Source organism: Egretta garzetta, unplaced genomic scaffold (genome assembly GCF_000687185.1).
Source record: "Egretta garzetta isolate BGI_Z169 unplaced genomic scaffold, ASM68718v1 scaffold454, whole genome shotgun sequence".
Lineage (NCBI taxonomy): Eukaryota > Metazoa > Chordata > Aves > Pelecaniformes > Ardeidae > Egretta > Egretta garzetta.
In genome coordinates this window covers 1,035,949-1,055,651 of record NW_009259429.1, presented here as the reverse complement: position 1 = coordinate 1,055,651, position 19,703 = coordinate 1,035,949, and the positions used below count along the sequence as shown (strand labels likewise).

At 40.4% G+C, this 19,703-nt stretch overlaps 2 protein-coding genes across 7 annotated transcripts in view; both read left to right on the top strand.

The window, feature by feature from the left end:
• Positions 1 to 6: 6 nt before the first annotated feature.
• Positions 7 to 7,776, top strand: FADD (Fas associated via death domain). 4 transcript variants are annotated; one of them, XR_004841753.1, is made up of 3 exons: positions 7 to 448; positions 938 to 1,394; positions 3,002 to 4,632. XR_004841753.1 is itself a non-coding variant. In XM_035892626.1 (3 exons), exons 1-3 carry the CDS (start codon positions 148 to 150, stop codon positions 6,161 to 6,163), a joined length of 564 nt encoding a protein of 187 aa, XP_035748519.1. In that variant the 5' UTR covers positions 7 to 147; the 3' UTR covers positions 6,164 to 7,776. The 4 variants fall into 4 exon arrangements, 3 of the variants coding, with proteins under 3 accessions (XP_035748519.1, XP_035748520.1, XP_009635370.1); XM_035892626.1 differs by lacking the exon at positions 3,002 to 4,632 and adding an exon at positions 6,083 to 7,776 and having other exon boundaries at positions 938 to 1,119; XM_035892627.1 differs by having other exon boundaries at positions 938 to 1,119.
• Positions 7,777 to 8,222: 446 nt separating this feature from the next.
• The window catches only part of PPFIA1 (PTPRF interacting protein alpha 1), a 75,198-nt gene continuing 63,717 nt past the window's right edge, over positions 8,223 to 19,703 (top strand). Inside the window, exons 1-3 of one of the 3 annotated variants that reach the window (XM_035892623.1) lie at positions 8,223 to 8,246; positions 8,771 to 11,074; positions 13,347 to 13,441. The gene's annotated coding sequence lies outside the window, so the exon portion shown is untranslated. Of the gene's footprint in view, positions 8,247 to 8,294; positions 11,075 to 13,346; positions 13,442 to 19,703 lie in introns of those variants that run through there. The other 2 variants (XM_035892624.1, XM_035892625.1) reach the window with 2 other exon arrangements.

Genomic DNA, 19,703 nt, shown 5'->3' with positions numbered 1-19,703 from the left:
GCGCTCTCTGGCTTCCCGAGAAGTCGCTCTGTGAAAACAGGAGCGCAGCCCGCCCCGGAGGGCGGGGACGGGGTTCCGCCAGCCTTTTCGCGCGGCTTGGGTCTCGCCCCGGGCCTGGCGGAGGGTTGCGGTGTAGGCCTCGGCACCATGGATTCGTTTTACCCTCTGCTGCACTTTTTATCCTCGAGCTTGTCGGAGGGTGAGCTTTCTTCCATGAAGTTTCTCTGCCGGCCGCATATTGGGAAAAGGAAGCTTGAGTCTGTCCAAAGTGGCATGGACCTCTTCAGCATCCTTCTTGAGCAGCAGCAGATTACAAGGAATGACTTATCGTTTCTTGAAGACTTGCTTAAGAACATTAAAAGAGAAGATTTGGTCTTGAGGCTAAAGCAGTTCGAAGAGGAAAGAGAAGTTAGTGCTCCTGATGATCAGCCAGATGTGCATGAAAAACGTAGGTGGATTATTTTTTTAATTTCACCCCCTCACACACTTCCCCACCCCTCAAAGCAACCCCAGTAGACCTGTATGCATCCTCTGGCTCTGGGTCTGCTTAGAGCAACCACGGAGCATGGCTGCCCTCAGTTGCCTGCTGTAGCTGAGCCCGCTGCCAAGGGTGTTTCCGCTACTGACTGCTGCACAGGACCGTGTTGTACCCTGGAGGCATACCGTGAGGGCAGCATATGCTGCAAACGGCTTTCCGGAATGGAAATTTCTTCCTTTTCTTTCTCAAGTGGTCACTTGGAAATCCTGCTGTGTGCTTGGGATCCCAAGTATATCCAGCAGCTTTTCAAATATGGTATGATCTTCAGTGTGTGTGTGATTCAGCAAGAGTGGTAGCATTTTGCTAAAAAAAAACCCAAGCAACAAAACCACCAGATTTTTTTTAAATCGTATTTCATAGTAAATCCATCATTAACTTGATATATTTTTGCTATTTCAGGTCTGCAGAAGGCGGCTATTGAAGTCATATGTGAAAATGTCGGGAGAGAGTGGAAAATGCTGATGCGAAAACTTGGCATTTCTGAAGCGAAAATGGACGGAATAATGACAGCCAATCCATATAATTTGCGGGAACAGGTGTTTCAGTCACTTCGAGAGTGGCAGAAGGGAAGAGATGCAAAGGTGACTGACTTAGTAAAAGCTCTTCGGGGTTGTAACATGAATTTGGTGGCAGACAAAGTTGAAGAAAAGCTTTTGCTACTGAACACTAGAACCGGGTGAAATCAATATAAAACCACTTCCGTGTCTCACAGATATGAATGAAAAAAGTAAAAGTACCTTCTATGCTTCTGAAGCAAAATCATTTGTTCTGTCACCTATTCTGCCATTAATTTATGTGCCTTAACAGGTTGATTTGTGGTCAAATGAAGACTAACCTAAAAGCAAATTCCTTCCAGGTACTGCTTTGTAGTTTGATGCTTCCTTTAAGAGATTTTAACTAACCTGAACTCCATTTTGTAGAAATGCTCACACTTTTGTTCTACTACCCATCTGAAAACAAGATTTGGTTTACTGCAAATACTTTTCAGATATATCTTCTCTGAAAATGGGATTCTTCTGAGGCAACTGTAATTTAAAATTTCACAGGGAGGTTGGATTACTTTTTTTGTGGCCTGTTATGACTCTAGTGTGAAAGGGGGAAGGAGTAGACCTCTTAGCTGTGTACTGGGTTTTCTTTTTGAGTACCATAAGGTAATATCTTCCATAATTGGTCCAATACATTTGCTCTCTGTAAAAGGATACTGAGATCGCTCTGACCTCAGGCCATAAGACTGCAGTGCAGGAGGGTTAGTAACTACTCTGGTGTCTTTTTCTTGGCAGAAAATGTGCCTGTGTTGAAATGAAATGTCTGTATCAAATGCCTTCATCATCAGAGAAATGTTCTCCTAAAACTACCAAAGGTGTGTGTGTGTCACAGATGTTTACAGCAGCCTCTTGTTACTGCCATGAATGTTTTAAGATTCTTTGCTAGGAATCCTTTCATAACCTGTATCACAGAGTCTGGTCATGTCTGCTGGAAGTTGCAGCTCACGTCATAAGTAGGCTGCAGCTTTCTGTGCTCTTGGTAACAGAAGTGTGTACTGTAACAAAAACATAGAAAGCTGGTTTCTTTTTAGTGGAGGGGTGTGAAAGCCTACTGAGAGCAAATACATAGTAACTGACTTCCCTCTAGTGGTATCTGGCGAAGATCAGCTGTCTTTCCCCATGGTTTGTTCTCTTCAAAGGTAACTCCAGATCCAATGGCTCTTCCAAGTCCTCTGCAATTTTTTAGTTCGTTCCCCTTCCTTTACGTTTTTTGAAAGTGGTTGTAAGCAACTCGCAGAGGAAAGAGGATTTATGAACACGACCAGATTCAGTTTTCACCTTTAATTTGGAACAGACTTCAAAAAATGGCCTTCTCACATAACCTAAGGCTGGAAAAATTGCACAAGCTGTAAGACATGCAGAGCTGTAGAGGCCTCTGGGGACTATCCCCTATGTGAGGGGGAAAAGCTCTCTGAAATCATTATTGCTTGATGAGTAGGATTGTTTGTTGCTGCAAACATCCTTCTAACTACATAAATAGATACTTGAAGAGGAGAGGCTTCTTTTTTGCTACTGTACCTGTGTGACTTCTAGCTCCTTTCAGGTTCTTTTTACATGGTGCCATTACTGTGAAGGCCGGGTGTCAGCATATAATATACCACTACTCTGCATAAATGTCGTGACTGATAATTTTCAAGTTTTTGTTGCAGTTGGTGCCTCTGGTTTGACACTTGAATACTCAATTGTAGTTAATGGAAACTGCTGTAATATGAACTTACCTTTCATTAAGGTTTTTCCTTAAATGATTCTCACAAGTATTTTTCTAATCGTAGTATATTAAATAACAGTGATTGCATACAAGCAAAGTAGCAACAGGCAATACAGATACTTCCCACTTGTCTGCCTTTTGGGCAAGCACAGTTCTCTAAGTCACTACTAAGTTACTAATACTTGTTACTATCGATTTTGTCAATTCCAGACTTCCAGTAGGAGATACAGTGCTGCACTTCAGCTAAATGACTAGCTCAGAAGGTTTTTGTTTCACAGATAAGAGTCGTCATTCTACCGTATTTAAAGACAATGATCTCTTCAGACTTTTTTCCTTCATGCCTCTAAGCAATCTTTGTGAGCAGAGTGGAGTAGAAGTGAAGTTAGGAAGATGAGTTGTGCTTTTGGGGAAACAGCTTTGCAACAGTTCCAAGTTCAATCTGTCCAGTAACGTGGTTTTCGCATCCACTTGTAATAAGTCTTCAGGTTCACAGAAGATAATGTTTCTCTGGAATATGAAAAGAAGTCTACTGCCTACTGCATAGAACCAGGATATTTTAAGATGCAGTAGGAATAACTTGTAGCAAAATGCTCATCAGCTACAAGAAATACTCTGCCTCAGTAGATAAAAAACTTTGTTTCTTTAAGGATTTGTATGTAGTGGATGTTTTACTGCATACGAAAGCAATGACCTGGACTTCATCAACCTGTACAGGTAACCTCAGGGCCAGTTAAAAACTGTTTTGATTAGAGATTAAAAGGTTGATAATGTGAGAACGAAATCAAATGGAACAAAGGGAACAAAAACTTTTTATTGGGAGAAAGGGTAAGGGAGAAGTGTGCAATTTGCTAACTGGATTACAACACATTTTGTTACAATCTTTTATTTTCAAATGAAGTATTTTGGATTCATACACATTTTTATAACTCAAATGACAGTTTTATATTGTATAATTTTTTGTGCATTTCATTAAAAAATACTTCCTTAAAAACAAAAGAAATTGATCTGGTTTTCTTAATATTACGGGATTGCTGTCTATGATGAGATCTGTATTTGGGAGAAGATAAATGTTAAGGACACTTTTAAAGCAAGGAGTGGTGCTAAACAGGCATTATGTTACCAGTGTGCTTCTTGGAACATTTAAAAAACAAAACAAACAAAAAAAAAAAGCAAAAGCTTTGTCACTGAATTCCTCAGAAGTGCTAAAAAGGCTATAGTGTTCCTAGCAGGAGTAGCATTTGAATGCCCTCACTCAGGGAGGCGTAAGGAAAAAAAATTCTCTGCCAGCCCTCAACAGCCTAAAATTGAGTCGCAGTGCAGCGTATGCATGGGAGAGAGGCCTTCTGTGAGTAAAAGTCCCTTACAGGTTTCCTTATTTTTTCCTCTGCTACTCATGCTGTTGTAAGGATGCTGTATTTGTTTTATAATTAAATAGAAACATAGCTTACTCTAAACCTGTTCAGTCTTTTACAGGATGTGTTCAGAAGTTAAATTGATAGAGGCTTTGGCGTTCTGTGAAGTATGTACTGGCACTGAAGGGTTAGTGCGCACTTAAAGCTTTGAATGCGTAAGACAAGTAACTTAATTATCCATTTTATCAAATTCTCTATGATTCTCTGCAAGCGTATCTGCCTGTGAGGAATTATTAAAACCTTTTCCTTTTGTTCTCTTGAGAGTCTTGTTTCTTTACAGCCTTCAGAAAACAACACATCAAAGCATGTTGAGTGTAAGAAGTGTCATCTTGGGAGAATTCTCAGTTCAGAGGATTGTTTTCAAATATCGTTTCACAGTCCCTCTCAGTACTTGCTTGCCATTTCCCATGATTTTTGAAAATATCAATTACATATTGCATGTTAAGGGTGTTTTTTTTTTTAAATTGCATTATTTTCATTACTGAGTTAAAAGTTTTCTAGACTGTTAATTAAAATTCCTCTTCTACAGAATTGTCATGAATATTTCAAATGCAATGCTTTCTTTTCCTTTTTCTCCATTCCCCAAACACAGGCAGCTGTATTTCCTCCAGCCTTTGTTTCAGTCCTAAAATAATTGGCTACTTTCTGAAATCTAATTGCTTCATTTAATTGTCTAACATAAAAAGCTTTGTAACACATGGTGTATCTCTGAGCTCTGTCTGGCACTCGACATGTTCTTTTTTCAGGCTTATTGGTTGAATATTTTTCAATTTAAATTTATTTCTAATCACTGTCTTTGTTTCCTTCACAATTATCAAAAGGTGGTTTGTGCTATTCTTCCCATTCCTTGCATGGATCACCTATGTCCTTAAAATGTGTTCCAGCATGGAAAATATTTTTCTAAGTTGTTTTCCCTCTTTGATTTATTTCTTCTTTTCTCTGCCAGTGCTTTTACTGCAGATACACTGGTAGAATTATAGAAACTAGTTCACTGTGTCAACCGTATACCATAAAAATAGGAATTGTGTGGGTGAGATGAGGGGGAGGGGGAGGGGAAGGAGTTTTGGGCAAAGGTTCAAGAACTTCTGAAGAATCTGTCTTTGTAGAAATTTCTGTAGCTGAGGATTACTTAACATTAAGAGGGTGTCTTTCAATGGGTTCTGGGAATTGTAGGTTTAGAGGAAAGGAAGCACAGCTTTACTCAGCTGGTGGGAAAGCACAGATTAATGCGGACTTCTGCTTGGGGATCTGTGCGGAATTAACTCACAGGCACTCTTAATGATTAAGTAGGCACAAGTTTCCTTCACAGAGCTATTTCTGCTACTGTTTCATTCTTGAGAGCTTTACACGTTTATTTCTTAAAACAGACTAAAAATAAAGTAACACAGGTTTGTTCCTGTAAAATTGTATGTAATGCACGTTATTAGAAGATGTTATGCTGGTAATACTGATTGAGTTTAAATTTGGCAATTCCTGCGATTTTGATCAGTTTTGGAAGTCAAAAACTTTTTTCATCATTTTCCACATATGCTATGTGTACAATTCTTCTCATGTTGATGGCAATGTAGCTTGCCCTTTTCTCAGCTTGGGGTTTAGTTTGTCCAAGAAAAGGGTAATGCTGTGTTTTTGGCCGGACACAGCACTTAAGACAGCTTTCAAAGTAACCAGCTATTGCAGCAAAGTTAAGGTTTTTGTATGTATTCTCAAAGACTCCTAAGAGATTGGTATAGAAAAAATAACATCTGTAAAAGAGGTTTTGAGGATTACATCTCCAATACGGTGAATTAAGTACCTTTGCTAAGGAAAGCAGCTTAATGCCACCTTTGTATGTCTAAGGTTTCAAAAAGTCATCAAACTGGCATTTTTATTTACTTCATAGTGTCCAAGCCTTCGGACCAGGCTCTTGTGCTGTGTGAAGTTACACAGAGATAAAATTGGACCGTTGTCATCAGAGATGTAAAAACCATCCAGCTGGGATTCCTGTGGTAGGCATTTTATCTGCAGGTGAGCCTGGTTTTACAGAACTTTTACGTAAAGCAGTAATCTTGCAATTAAAAATATTCATGATTTTTATAATGTCGTCTTTTCCACTTCCTAATTCCGTTACTCTTATTGATCCCAGCAGGACTATTAACTTCAAAAACAATATGTAGAATTTAGTAAGTGAGCACTTCTTGTTGTGGTCTAACTTTTAAAAGGGTTTTAACAGCTATTCCACAAGCGTACACAATACCTGTGGCAAAGATTTATCCAAAGGGATGTATGCGTTTCAGTACAAAGATTCTTAAGTGATTTTCGTACGCAAACCTGGTACTAGATTCTTTTGTACAGCGGGCATATAAACTGTGAGAAAGGTTTGGTATAAAAATTAAGCTACAAAACTTTTCTTGTCATTAATGTCTTGATGTTTTGATTGTTTACAGGCTTTTCACTTTAGAATTCTACTCAAAATTAGCTCATCTTTTTCCCAATTTTTTTCAGATTTCTAATGCTTGTTTAAAAAAAAAATTTTTTTTAAGGAATAGGTTCCCACATCTGTTAAATAAAAAAGAACTAAATATGTGAACAGTCAAGCTAAACGCTTATCTTTTTTTTCCCAGCCAGTGGGCTCCCTGAGAGGTGCTTCCTGTCGCTTCTAGGCACATTGCCAAATTTTGAAAAAAAAAAAAGTTGTGGAGAAAATGAAAATTAAAAGGGTGCAGTACCTGGCAGATCCAGGCCCATGGTTTCTGGGATCCACATCTTAGTTTTTTTTCTTTATGCTATGCTCAGTGTGAGCAGAATTTAGTCACAGCTTCCCGGCTGTAAAATCCCTAATGTGGGAAACCCTGGATAGCCTGAATTACCCCCAAAGCCATTATTCCCATGGTAACCGCAGTACATGGGGCATGTGGCTGCGGCACGCTGCCTTCTGGCTAGCCCAGGCAGCTGAATAATGTTTGGAAGCTGTTACTAATTGTGAGATTTGCTGCAGTCTCCGGTTGGTGACCGTGGCAAAAATCCAAGCTCCGAGTGCAGGAATGTAAAATGAAATTTCTTGACTGAATTCTCTCCTTTTGGTTCCACTGCCCTATTGGGACAGGGCGCGTGGGAGAGCGCAGGGCTAGAAATTAAGACATTTGTGTTCAAGGTTTTCCTAACCACCAGTTTAGCACATGGTGCTTTCATTTCTGTACCCAACTTGAACGATAAAATTCAGACTTGTATGTCTAACTGCGTGTTTCTGCATGAAGTAGCTAATATATATGCAGATGAATTAAAACTAATTAGAGCTAAAAACAACCAAGGGTTCTAGCTAATGGCTGCTTGCAGCTCTGTTATATACCATCTAAGTAAGTTATTCCCCGTGGACCTGCTCATACAATTTTCTGTAAAACACGTTCTACTTTTTACAAAAAAATAGCACTTTGATGCTAAAGAACTTCCTATCTCTGTACAGTACGTGTGATTCTTTAAATCGAAATGTCAAATTCCATACCTGGTCTGTGAATTTTAAGAGATATTAAATGTTACAGTAGTATATTCATAGAATTATAGAATGTTTTGGGTTGGAAGGGACCCCTAGAGGTCATCTAGTCCAACCCCCCTGCAGTCAACAGGGACACTGCTAACTAGATCAGGTTGCTCAGAGCCCCATCCAACCTGCCCTTGAATGCTTCTAGGGATGGGGCCTCCACTACCTCTCTGGGCAACCTGTTCCAGTGTTTCACCACCCTCATTGTAAAGAATTTCTTCCTTATATCTAGTCTAAACCTACCCTGGTTTAGTTTAAAACCATTACCCCTTGTCCTGTCACAGCTGGCCCTACTGAAAAGATTTTCCCCATCTTTCCTATAGGCCCCCTTTAGGTACTGAAAGGCCGTAATCGGGTCTCCCCGCAGCCTTCTCTTCTCCAGGCTGAACAAACCCAACTCCCTCAGCCTGTCCTCATAGGAGAGGTGCTCCAGCCCTCGGATCATTTTTGTGGCCCTCCTCTGGACCCGTTCCAACACTTCCATGTCCTTCTTGTGCAGAGGGCTCCAGAGCTGGACGCAGCACTCCAGGTGAGGTCTCACCAGAGCAGAGTAGAGGGGCAGAATCGCCTCCCTTGACCTGCTGGCCACGCTTCTCCTGATGCAGCCCAGAGTACGGTTGGCCTTCTGGGCTGCCAGCGCACATTGCCAGCTTAGATGGCTGTATTTATATACCCATCAGTCCATGCAGTATTTTTTTCCTTTTATTTCCTGGAACTTAACAGTTATCAGTGCTCCAGCCCTGACTCACTTTGAACCTTTATTTGCGAGACTGAATGAGACCAAATGAGTGAATAAGAATTTAAACCCCTTAGTTTCATGTTAGACTAACGTAATAAAAACAGTAACATGAGTCAGCACCTTAATGTGAGCAACCGTGCACATTGATTGCAAGAGTAACTCTGTGGATGGGACTTTCGTTTTCCATCCTGCATTTGGTACATGAATAAAATGCTGGGGAAGGAAGGTGTCCAAGCTGCTTTGGTGCTTAGCCAAGATCCCAAACAGTCCTTGAGCTCCTCAGGGTACGCAACTGATGCTTGTGCTCCCTACAGCCTCTGTGGGTAACTAAAAGCAGCGGGAGCATGGCAATAAGATACTCTGATCATGATTTTATCCCGAGGAATATCTCCTCCTTTCTACTCAAGTTGCTTAAAGTGGGAATGGATACGGGAATCCTCATCAGAGTGAGAAATCCTTGGCCCTAGAAGTTCCTGATTCTCCAGCGATCGTTTCTACTGGGTAAGCTACTGAGTAGCGTGAAAGCCAAAGCCAGATGTCACCTGTCTTTACCTCTGTGAATTAAGGTTTGCAGCAGTGTCCAGATCAACAGCCTCAAAGTAGTTACCACTGTAAAAACAGCTAGAGTGCTTAACCAATTTTAATATCAACACCTTTGAGAATCCTGAGTTTGCTTTTGCCCATGTTGTAATGCCATTAGTGCATTTCCTAGGTTGGTATCCTTAAATGTTTTGTAGAGTACTATTACTAGGGATGCTTGCATTTAGGTTGAACTGATTTTTTTAAGGGCGACCATTTTAATAATCAGTAACTCAGGTAGGCTTGTGCCTTCTTCTGCCAGAGGAGGCCTCACCAGCAGCATCTGATGTCTGTTGCTCAGGTCTGAGTTGTGGGGAGCTCAATTTGTTTTGCGAGGTGTGAGAAGTTCCCATAGGCTAATTCAGAGGAATTAGAGAAAGAATGATGGAGAAATTAGAGCACAGTTTCTTTTATTTAAACAGTACCTGGAGTACCCCATAGGCTTGTCCTATTTTCTCCTTTAAAAGGTTACTTTCATCCCTTATCTCCCTCCTGCAAACTCATACCCCCCCCATCATTAAATGCTGAATAATTATAACACACAAGCCTGAGGGAGGACAAACACTGGTTTTTCTTGGTGGTTTGAAGAGGACTTTGACAGTTCTTGAATCATCCCTAGTTATCCAGACAGCCCGTTCCAGTGGTTTTTAATGTATTCAAATTGGATACTACAACCTCAGCAAGGGAAAAGTGGGCACTGATGGAATTGCCACAGTACCTGTCAGCAGGGCAGGGCTATCCTGTTTTTGAAATGTTATCACATCGAATGTTACAGCAGCAGCGGCAGCTTCCTCTTTTTCCGTGCAAAGAGCAGTAATGGGGAGCTGCTGGCTGAAGAGTGCTGCCAGCTTCTTTGGTCACGTATTTTGGTACCACAAAAGTGGCATTATTAAAGGCAGACAAAAAATCCCCTAATCATGCAACCAAACTGAGCCCTAGGAGCTGAAAAACCCTTCCTTTGTATGCTCATAAACCTTGCTAAGAACTAACTGGTGTCCATGAGGCTTTTCTGCAGCATTTTGCCTGCAAACTGAGACAGGTATGAGATGCGATCTCTATGAGTGCTTAAAATTGGGAGACAAGAACCTTCCCCATTGCAGCTACTGGACATCCTGACCTTTCTGCGGAATGCAAGATAAAACAACCCGATCCATCACTGGATTTGGTACCTAAAACTTTAAATTGTTGCTGCAGATTTTGGCCGGCATAACAATTGATGGTTCTGTTTACAGCAAAAATCTGGTACTGCAGAACTTACTTTCATTGTATCACTTAGACTGAATATTCCCCTTATTAGATTAATATCCATGGCCATGTAGCAGGTAAATGCTGAATACTTATGCAAGGAACATTACTCTTTGTATACCGCTTGAAGATGCTTTGGAATCAAACTTCTGCCATGTTATTCAATAACATGGCATACATACACACACCCTTAAGTGAAGTTATTTGATATAATCTGGAAAACAAGACTTTCCTGAGAGGGCTATTTCTCAATAGCGCTTCTCAAACTTACATCTAGCGCTTATAAGCTGTATACTATCTTTGTAAAGAAATATATCCCTATGACAATCTCCAGGATCAGCCCTAGTTTTGCTAGAAACAGCTGCGACTGTGTTGTATTTCTGGGCCAACACTAAGTATTAAGGACAAATTCAGGGGCAGCCACTGCATCTTTAAGATTAGGCAGAGCCAAAGTGATTTTAAGACCTTGTTTTAATGTTGCAGATTTAAATGCAAGAGTTGGCTTAATTCCTAGTATACATTAGAGCAGTCATCGATTACTGTAATATTCAGCATTTTCCTTCCATCTAATATTTTGGGTCAGTACAGAATCTGTGATGCTAACATTAACCCTCTGTTCTCTTCCCTGTTAACTTCTGCTCTTGCAGGCAGCAGCTGTAGACACCAAAGAAATGATTTAACAGGTACAGTGCAGTTTGGAAATTATATACCTGACCAAAGTGAATGGAAGAATCCTTCCTTCTCGTGCTGAGTGCAATTTCATGGTGCCCCTAAAGGATTATGGCAGAAGACAGGTGGGTCCCTGCCATTTCAATCTTTGGTCTCACAGGTAAAAACAACAAAGAACAAGTTGGTTTCAAGTTCCTCGATGGCTTTTGTGGCAAGGGCAGCAGTTCACTGGACTGCAACTGGCAAATTAATCTCACCTTGGCTTGGCTAGACTTGTATGTAACATGAAAGGAAAAAGTGACCAATACTCTTCTAGCTCTTTGCGCAAAGGCTGAAGTGTATCGTGACAGCTTAAGATACAGGCCTAATCTAGAACCTGTTCGTGAGTCAATATTTATGTTGACTCTTTTAAATGTGGATTACAATGCAAACAGATGGTATGGTCAAAGGGTCTTTAATATGAACTGTGTTCAGGAGAACAAGGAATTCAGCTTTGAAATAAATCATTTGCCCTGCTTGTTGTGACACAGATGAACAATGTCAGGTCTGCTGTTTTTTCTGTTACGAGTTATTCCCCTTTGTATCTTGCACGTGGCTTTCAGCCATTTCCTAAATGGTTTTTTATTTATTACTATTATTCTCACTTTGTTTAAGGATTAACTAATTGATGTGGCTTAGGGAAAAGACAGTGACAAGGCTTTTTCAGCTTTTGTCCACCTTCCTAGAAATAATGATTTCTTAACCAAGAGCAGGGAGAGGGCTACCTTTCATGCCTTTTTCTCATTTTTTTTTTTTTTCTCCTGCAAGCTACAGGCCATATAATATTACTTTCAGCATCTAGATTGTAAATGGCTTCTTATTTAATAGCTGCCAGCTTTAATTAGTTGTAATTGATAAAAGCTATGTAAATACCTCCATACAAAGGAACAGGGCATTCAGGCAAACAGAAATAGGCAAAAAAAAAACCCTCGAGTGACTAAGAGTATTATCTGGCACAACACAGGGACAAATCTTTTGTTGGTAGCTATGATGAACACATGAAGACCTTGATGGCAGCTGAGGACACGCTGGATCAAACCTCAGGTGAAGATAAACACCCTCCTGTAAGATGCTTGAACTCAGAGGAGTGACCCACAGGGATCGGTCAAGAAGCACAACCTGCTTTATATAAAGTCTGACTCCAGTTAGCACAGGCAGAATAACTGTGCTGTTTGTGCTCAGAAATGTCTGTGTGAGGGTATGGGTGGCCAGAGTCCCTTTCCACGGTTATCCCTGCTGTTGCCGCTGCCGTCTCTGGGATGCCGCTCTGCCGCGAGTTTCTGTGCACACCACTGTAGCATGGGTACCGCTGTACACACAAAGCCAAGCCTCATCTGGGACTTGGCACTTGTGTCTTTGGGACAGACAGAAAGCCATGTTATGCCAATATCAAACAGGAGGTTAATATAATTAATTATGGCCGCATTAGCTTCAGTTTCCAGTGTAAGTATTGTTCAGTGCTATCTGTCTGAAGCTGCATGTGTCTTGCTCTGTTCTGAACACCGGATATTTTTTTTCTAGAAGGGGATGCAGAAGTTGGCCACTTCAGTTGAACTTCAGCTGTATAATTGAGAAATTGCTGGAACAGGCTGCCTAGGGGGGTTGTGGAGTCTCCTTCTCTGGAGATATTCAAAGCCTGTCTGGACAATGTCCTGTGCTACATGCTCTAGGTGAACCTGCTTTAGCTGGAGGGTTGGACCAGATAATCTCCCGAGGTCCCTTCCAACCCTTGCCATTCTCTGATTCTGTGATTCTGTGAAAACTCAGGAGAATGAGGTATTCTCTCTGGAAGATATAAGTATTGTACGTGACGATTAATAAAGTTGATGGAGGAGATTTTACTAAAGCACACAGCCTTTATAGTTGAGAGGAGAATTACTCGTATTTAGACTCTCTGGCTATGCATGCTAATTGCACTGGATCCCCTAAACTTCTCATTCCAAGGGCTGCAGAGATTGCTGCATACACTTTCATGCAGGCCATGTGCGTGTAGTGAAAAGCATGTTATCACTTGAAATCTAGTCAGTTAAGGATTAAAAATAGGCTTAAGTGCTATATGAGGTCTCTTTATTTTTAAATGCTTTTATCTACTACAGTATAAAGGACTAATAATAGAGGATCCCAAGTACATAGAAATCATGGCCCAGTTTGCTTAGTGCCCACTCCAAAGCCACTTGAAACAGTAGGAGCCTTTGCATAGCAAAGTGAAAAGAAACTATTTTTTTTCCTTCAAATGCTGTTTTACAGGAACAGATGTTACTTCACATGTGAATCCTTTTTACTCTGGTCAGACTATTTATAAAGCTCATTGCATATATTATTAAAATCACGTAATCTTTTTTTTTTTCCTCTTAACAGGTCCCAAAACATTCTAAAAGCTGACGCCTCAATTTTGAAATGATCCACATAGAAACCAGCTCCCATTCTCTCCTGGGGTCTTGTGAAATAAACAGGTGAACGCCTAAATGTCTATAGAGCTCACTCTGGGATCAGTGCATGCATATACAAGGTGTTTTGGAATGAAAATAACATCATTCTTTTTTCTTGGGAATTGATTTTTTTTACATATCTTGAGAGATTGTCATGGCTCTGAAGCTCTGGGCTCCAGTCTTGCAAATACAGTGATTTAATTACGGACCAGTTAAAATTAACAAAAGGGACAAACTTTGGGCTGCTAAATCCAAAGCAATGAAGCTGATAACAGCGCTGCTTATTTCTGTGGACATTCAAATTAATTTTACTTGCTTTCCTACAAACAAGCAGTGCTGCTTCTCACACATATCCAGCATCCCAGCCCAGATTCATCTCATGCTGGTTTAGACATCTAACTGCAGCTCCCCCAGCAGGAGTCCGGCTGCCCTAGGCTCCCTCTGTAGTCAATGCAAAGAGACAAACATCTCGAGCAGGGTGATTCATGGACCACACCAAAGATCTGAGTCACTCCCATGGAGCGGCTCTCTTGCTCCACTGACTACAGAGGCAACTGAGGGTAAATGGGTTTGTGATGTAGGTGGTCAGCCAGGTGGAATGTATCCAAACCTGTTCTAGTTAGTCAGGAGCTGTGTTATCACAGCTGGTTCTGAAATCTTGACTCCAGACAGTTTCTTCTTCCAATATTATTCACAGCTATGCCACATGAATCTGGCCTTTCCTAAAAGTATTCTTTTAAAAAAAAAATGTAGCTAAATAATGCACAACCCTATTGCCCTGAAATAATAACTGAATGCACCTTTAGGTAGGTATCTTTCATTATGGTTCCAAGAAAGCTATTTGAAGATGTGCTGAAATCGGTACATACCATTAGTGTAGAGTATGTTTGCATCAAATATTAGGGGTATATCTCACTTCAGATTGAAGTAAGTGATACTTTGCTTTAGAAATTCTTTTTAGCTCAAGGGCATTTCTGCTGCTGTAAATCCGTACCAAAAAAGACAAAGTTGCAATAATTCTGAGCTGCAAATTGCACAACTGAAGCTGAAACTAAGCTGAAAACCTTTTTGAGGTCGCTGGGTTTGTACTTGAGTGGGCATATGCGGTTTTGGTTGCAGGAATAGCAGCTAAATTTGGAAAATATTTAAGGTCTTGACATAGGTATGATTCCCATTAAAATAAATAGCGTAAGTTCATCTGGTCTCTTAAGAGTTTTCTGCATGTCTCCAGTTTCCTATGTGTTTTGTGGAGGCTTTTCTTCCTATCAGATGCACTAAATCAAACTCAAAACCCTCTGAAATTTCAGCACAGTCAATTCTGATTTGATTTACACCTGCCTAAATCCAATATAGATCTGTGTAGACCCATATTATATAAATAAAAGGTCAATGTAAAGAAGAACTATGTCAAGGCACGGTTTCTAGAAGTCATGGCCTCCGTTGCCGAAGGGCTGACACATTTACTAGTGCACTTATCTTTATACACGAGCATAACCATTAATTACCTCCGTCCTCTTCTCTATAGGCCACCTTCCAGCCATCTTCCCCTCTTGTTCCCTCTCCCTCAGGCAAAGAGCCTCTTCTGTCTAGCAACATCTGGAGACATTTGTTACGGTAACAGAACAGTTCAGGTCACGTCTATCTACTGACAAAAGAATAATCAGCGCTGCTGGCAAAAATCCTGTTCTTTCATCTATTCATTTCAGTATAAAATGCCTGAAATGTGTTCAAAATGCATTTTGCTGATAAGTCATTAAGTCATCTATAAAGGACAAGGAGTAAATAAGGTACCGTTCACTCGACAAAAAGCGTAGGCTATCTTGGACTATTTTCAGTGGAGGTTTTGTGCTAGCGTAGGGTGGCTTTGAGGCTCACGAAGGAAATTTTGGTACAAATGAACCACTAAGCACTCTGTGGGCAGAGAAAGCAGTGGATGCGACCCCGCACTGCTGTGAAGCAGGGACGGAGGAGCGTGTTGCTCCTTTGCCTTCTGGTGAGAAGCTCCTTGTCACGGCGAGCGGGTGCCAGCAGGTGTTTGTCCTCAGAGCCACGCTGCCGGCAGGGAAGGCAGCCTGACCCCGACACCTCGCCGTGCAAAACGCGCTGGCAGGAAGAGGTTGCTGTTTTGCTGAGCTTGGATAAACATTAGGATCTAATTTATCATGTGACAGGAAAGGAAAGCTTTTATTTTTTTTTTTTTTTTCTCCTCTTCCCTGTTTTTAACAGCTTTTGTTTGAATTTCACTATGTGGTTTTGAGGTGCAAAGAGATATTTAACCTGGGTCTCTGAACCGATTACTTTGCTGTCAGCTGATTTAGAGTATGGCTCGTTCTGGACATGTCTACAAGTGTTACATCTCAGTAAACAACGTGGACAGGGAGCCAGACCTCTTGCTGAACTTATAAGAGATATCATGCTCATTTAGTTAAAAGGATCTGAGCTTCTAGTGCTCTTGATGTTGTACGGTGTATCTTGGGTTACATGCCCAGGAGGAAGAAAAAAGGAAATGTTTTTCCTTGTACTACAAAGTAAATGCTGAGAAATATTTTGGTATTTTGCAGTAAATATCTGGGAGTTCTCCTGACGCTATTATTTCATGTGTATTATGTGCAACATGGAGCATTATGCAGAGGTCTGATTATTCAGTCGTGCTTGTGGCATTTGAAGCCCTGACCGTACGCTGATCCACTCTGGGTTACGGTGGATTGCACACAGGGATACCAATAATGCTTCAAAATCAGGCCTTTCAGATATTTTTGAGGTGCCTCAGAAATTCTGCTGTATCCACAGTGTAGCATTCACAAAGCGAGGTGCTTAACGAAGGTATTTGCACTATGTCATGTGGGAAGCATATGCCTTAACTAGGCTCTTCTGGATTCAAGTTGCTTCCTGGACTAAGCCATCCTCTTGGGCATGAATAAATACCTTGCTCTTTATACATGAGCAGATATTTATATGCCATGGGAACTCTATTCCTGCTTGAGGCTGAAACCCATTTCTCAAGAAAGTGCCTAACCCCTGACATTTCCATCTCTCCTCTGAAACTTGCATATAGAGCGATATGTGATTTGGAGATGACAGATAAAGGTGACAACTCCTTGAGGCTGAGGAGGGTCTACAGCTAAAGCCTCTTGGATGGGAAGGCCAACCACAGATGAGAGGAGCTGGGAAAGCTGAATGCGAGAGTGTCTGTGCCTTGATAACAAACCCATTGAAGTGAAGATTAATATGTGAAGTTCATTCATATTTATTCTCCATTTCAGAACTGCATGGCACATTCTTTGCTTTCATAATGAAGTGTGATTATAGTTGGTGGTTGGCACGACTCCTATTTTTTGTTTTAACCATTTAAAGACAAAACAAAACTTAGTTTCAAAAGAAAAACCAACCACATTCCAAGTCATTCCAAATCGAGAGAAAATGTAATGACATCTTTTAGGATCTGGGTGAATACCAAGGTTCACTTAGGAATTTATTCCACATAACCTGGGTCTGAGATCGGTTAATCTGACAGGATGTATTGCAGTGTCCAATTTGATAGAGATTATCAATTCTGTGCCTATTGTGATGTTTAACCTCTTGCCCTTACATTCACAAAGTCTCCATTTGATTCATATGTTAAACAAAAATCAAATCAGGCCCGATTCTTTCTACTAACGTTATTACTTTTCATTTTTTATGTGTGACGAGGTGAAGTGAAATCATGTTTATTTGTGCAGCTGTAAATTCCACTTTATTTTTTAGCCTTGTTTTGGTTTTGCTTGAATGCATTATTTTGAAGATGCTGCCTTGACTGTAGTTCTCTTCTTCCACAGAAATGGTTCAGCAAAAGTAATCACAATGAACAGTGAGGATTTTGCCTTTTCCGGCATGCATTGTCCACCTGAAGTCCAACCTTCCTCAACTTGCAACATTGGGAAGGCAGAGCCAGGTCAAACAGTTTCAGCCGATTTGAACTCTGACTCCCAAAGGGCGAGGACAAAATAATGAGCACTGTCCTATCAGTAAAGGTATTTCGTGACTCCATCACCCTCACCACCACAGCTGACGCACTTGAGAAACAGATTCGCAGGGAACAAAACCTGAGAGCTCATCTTAGGGAGGGGCAAGGCACAACCTGTAAGGTCTGCAGTGAAGATTTAGTGCCCAGCAGTGAGCCTGCCACAGGGAGAACCTTGTCACTGGGAACCAATTGCCTACACTGGCTCTTATGTTCAAATCTCTGCTGCCACGCTGGAACTGTTCATTGCTTGTCAACCAGTGGTAACAAGACAATTCCCTTAAATTCTTGAAAATATTTTGAAATGTGTTTTTGTAATTTTTCAATCTCTTTTCCAAAAGTAGTTATGGTCCCAATCCTACAAATTTTCCCTTTTTGATTTCTGAATAAAATTCTGAGTTCTGAAATAAATTTCTGAATTCACTGAAGCTACTGCAGTGTGGAAACTTTGGCTGGGATGAAATTCCACGGTGTTTGTTGTCAGTGGAAAAATTTTGCTTTTCTGGTAATAAAGAAGCCTAAGGAATACCTGACTGTAATCAGTTGATGGTAGCTTATTTTAGCATACTTTAATTGTTCTGCCTACACATTTTATTTAAAATTTTATCATGCAATAGCTCAGACAGCATAGTTCAGTTTCAGGTCTCCATTTGGAGAATGGCAGAAAAATGAGCATCTCTTAATTTACCTTTACCAGTTTGTCAAATAGGTTTTTCCTCCTCTCAGCATTAACATGTAATACTCTTTGCATCAAAAATTTTTTTTGTGCACGTGTAAGCATGAAATCTAGAACCTGTATAAACTAGAACTGGAGTAGATCAGTGGACGTAATGTCCGACATGGCCATTGGGCCACTACAGGTGGAAAGACTATTTTGTCTGCGGGGCACTATTTGAAGAGCCTAGACTATTATTCGTACACAATTTCACAATGAAATCAGAAATTTTCAATATTGAGGGCTTTCTGCTAAAAATTAAGCAGGCTGTCACTTTGATATTAGACTTGTGGTATAACTGACAACAAAATGAAGATAGCAGGGGAAAAAAACTTTAATATTCAAAAAAAATTACTATAATTTTTTTTAGATAATGAGCAAGAGGAATTTCTTTGATTTTTTAAAATCCTTTTCAGTTTTTACAGTCTCACTTTACTAGATTGGTATCAATTTGATTTATTTGTATTTTTATATTACCCTCCCGAATATTGCATTATAGTGGAAGGAAAGAATTATCTGAAATGCTAGTCTGAGAGGTAAGGAAAGAATTATCTGAAATGCTAGTCTGAGAGGTAAGGAAATACCACCTCTCCTCTTCTGCCAATACAATTTCATCCTATATATTTGTGACCATGCTTAGAAAACTGGGTTTGTTTTTCACTTGCATATGAAGAGTTTAAGTATTTTTATGAGTGGTTTGTGTAACTTTTCAATAAGCAGGTCAAGCTGGCATGGTATTTTTGTTTTCTTTAAAGAATCAAACAAAATCAGCACCAGTAAGGAATACAGTCGTCGATGAATTGCATGCGAGCTATGGGAGACAATTTTGTTGATGCGGGTAAAGACAAAGAGAGAGTTTGGGGCAGTGAAATAGAAGCATTTATCTGCAGAAATGTGCTTAGAAATAAAGAGCTGATTACACTCGAGGTTAGTCTTCAGGACCTAGTTTTGATCATTAAGTAACTACCTTAATTTGACCCCCAGAAACACGTAGCTCTGCTTCATAAGCGTGGCCCAGATTTTGCTGATAGTTCTATGTTAATGCGAATTATGTGCAAGAAACCCTCAGTGTGGGTTAAACCCTCAGCAGCAGGTTGAAGGAGTGGGCCAAGTGGATGATGCTTTCCTTCCTCCCCTCCCATGATCATTTTAAGTAGTTTACGTTAAGATCAAAGTTTATAAGTTTCTAAATAGAGCAATATAAATATATCATAGCTTATAAATAACAGCATTGGGCTACACTGGGACTATTTGACACCACAGGTTAATTTATAACACTGGGAGGTTTCCTTAGGAAGAGCACAGTTGGTTTTGGAATTTTTTTTGCTATTCTTTCTATACTGAAAAGTCAGATCTCAGTATTTATACAGTTCCGCCTCAATGGTTTATTACTCAGCATTAAACCTGTGCTAACCAGGATTTGGCAGAACTTGTGATCTGAATGTGCCTCATAATATTTTGGCTTTTTCCTCAAAGTTCCAGCTCCCAGAGACATGTGATTATATCAGAAGCTTCAAGAGGAAAAAAAAAAAATCTAGACCTCATGGCTGTAGAGGAAAATCTTACAAAGG